Here is a 2295-nt window from a genome sequence, read left to right as displayed (position 1 = left end):
AGAGTGTAATAGGATGTCAGGATCTGACTCCACTCTGCTCCTCACCCTTAGCCCTGCTCCTGCAGGTTCCCTGAGCTGCAGTGACTGAAAGCTGGCCATTTTGGAATGTGGCTAGTACCTCGTTGTTGGTGGCATATTTCTCGCACGCCGTGACACACAGCTCCATAGCCTCTACACGCATCTCCTCCGGCATATCTGTGTGCTGAAAAGAGGAAACAAACAAAAAGAACTAAGCAGAAAAATAACAGCTAGACACACGAAAATAGTAAGTAGCCCTTACTTTTGCACAGGGTATATAGCAGGGGCCTAGACTGCTGGGGGTGGGCAAAAGGCAGCTAGTCCCTGTGACTTTTACTGCTTGCTTCAAGGTGAGGGGCCATCACCAGCAACAGGGGCTTGTCCGTACACCAAGCATTTCCACTGTTTCAGAGAACAGTAAATATGAAAATGGCTTACTGCATTACAAGTGACCCATTTGTTTCTTTGTCCAAGCCAATGCAGAATTCTTCTCTACCTAACATTAAGACTAGCACTAAGTAAGCACAGGTTAAAGGTGGAGATAAATACATTTGTCAGTTTTTCTGTTATAAGATGAAAAGAAAGCACGTTAATACTGCTCCAACCAGAGTCCTTAATTATTGCTATATGCCTAACAAAGAATTCTAAATTACACAGCCTTTTCTTCCTCTTCTGCTATCTGCAAGATCTTTTACTCCAGCTCCTGCAGGGAAAAAAAGGCAAGCTGCATCAGCTGCATCCAGAATACAGGAGAGGGCTCCAAAGGGAGCATGTTTAACCTATTAGATGGGATCACTTTGCCCCAGGCTTCCCCTGGCTGACAGGGGCAGCGAGGGGGAACAACGGTTCTAATAAGTTTCCCTGACAGAGGCCAAGGACAGGGAGAAAGCAGTGGTGATGACTGGGACCCCTCCGCAGGACCATCAGTAGACACATTCACAGCAACTACTCAGCAGGAGAAATGCTAGTTTGGAAGGTAGAATTTCATATCTTAAACACTGGTAAATGCGTAATCCATCCTTCTTCTTACCCTAATCAGTGGAAAGCTGTGAAGTCTTTTATAATCAGCCTCCTCCTTTTTCCCCTCCCCGGTGTCTGCCATGGTCTTTCCACAGTGACCCCGGGAAGGGGCTGAGGGGCTGCCCGGAGCTCAGCAAGGTGCTGCAGCACAGACAGCTGAGAGGAACACGGCTCTGTGAAGATGGGCAGAGCAGCTTCAGCAGGGGGGGAAACGGCCCAGAAGACACTGCTTGAACAAAAACAAACACAGGAAAGAGAAAGAAAGCTTTGAATTAAAATGGAAAGCCAATAAAACTATTAAGAGAATATTGTCCCATCTCAGTTACCTGCTGTTCCTTAGCACCACCTTTACACACCACACACATAGAGCGTTATCTTACAGACCATTAATGCAAGCAAACTTAAACAACATATCATTTTCCATAAATGAGGCTTCAAGAGCACAGCACTTCCCAGAAGCACCAATCGAGCTTGAGGGAAGGAGCCAAGTCCGGGTACAGCTTCCGACAAGGGAGGAGAGAACAATACATCAGCCATTATGTCTATTGGTTAATTGCAAAAAGATTTTCCCAGGACGCTATTTTCCATGAGGGTTTCAAACTGTGCACGACAAGCAAAGGGTAAGAGTATTTTAGGAACAGGATCAGCGCACATGTCTGGACAGAAACGTTTAATGGGAACATCTTGGTCTGGTTTGTGCACTTGCTCCTCACATCCCCAAGCATTTGTCAGCTGGGGAGGACCATATGGGAAAACTCTGGACCATGCCTCTGGGCCTAATTAACCAACCAGCTTCTCCGGCAATGCAGAGGCACAGCACTGTCAGACTGGCAGATTCAGAACATTTCACCTGGTATTCCCTCTGGTGCTCTCATCCAGAACAAAGCACCTTCCTCTCCTACCCAGAGGAAGCAAGGGTGATCCCATATTAAAGGGAAAACAAAACAAACACGGTGTCAGGCAACATCACCCAGACCAAGCATTTATGCCAAGTCTGTAGAGTTGCCATCTAAAGCATCAAGTCGAACAGATTACATGCTCTCACACAAAGGGACTGTGGGACCTGTAGACATCACCACCACAGCCTCCACGGGACAGAACGCCTGCCACCAGCCTCCCGCAGTGGGACAACCCCCGGAAGCCACTGCAATACCCAGCTGCACCCTGAGACGTGCCCGGGGCACAGACCGAGGCAGGCCGCCGGGGGCTGCCCCACGGGCCGGCGGCGGTTTCACCAGGGAGGAGCCACCGACGGGT

The 2295-nt window shown here is 48.8% G+C and overlaps 1 protein-coding gene across 1 annotated transcript in view; it reads right to left on the bottom strand.

The window, feature by feature from the left end:
- The window catches only part of DNAL4 (dynein, axonemal, light chain 4), a 2775-nt gene extending 1506 nt beyond the window's left edge, over positions 1 to 1269 (bottom strand). Inside the window, exons 1-2 of the mRNA XM_009881823.1 lie at positions 1049 to 1269; positions 119 to 202 (exon numbers count right to left, since the gene is read on the bottom strand). Coding sequence (XP_009880125.1) covers positions 119 to 202; positions 1049 to 1120 — 156 coding nt within the window. The 5' untranslated portion in view covers positions 1121 to 1269. The remainder of the gene's footprint in view (positions 1 to 118; positions 203 to 1048) is intronic.
- Positions 1270 to 2295: the final 1026 nt, after the last annotated feature.

The sequence above is a fragment of the Charadrius vociferus genome, unplaced genomic scaffold (assembly GCF_000708025.1).
Source record: "Charadrius vociferus isolate BGI_N301 unplaced genomic scaffold, ASM70802v2 scaffold413, whole genome shotgun sequence".
NCBI classification, from domain to species: domain Eukaryota; kingdom Metazoa; phylum Chordata; class Aves; order Charadriiformes; family Charadriidae; genus Charadrius; species Charadrius vociferus.
This window is presented reverse-complemented; position numbering and strand designations above follow the sequence as displayed.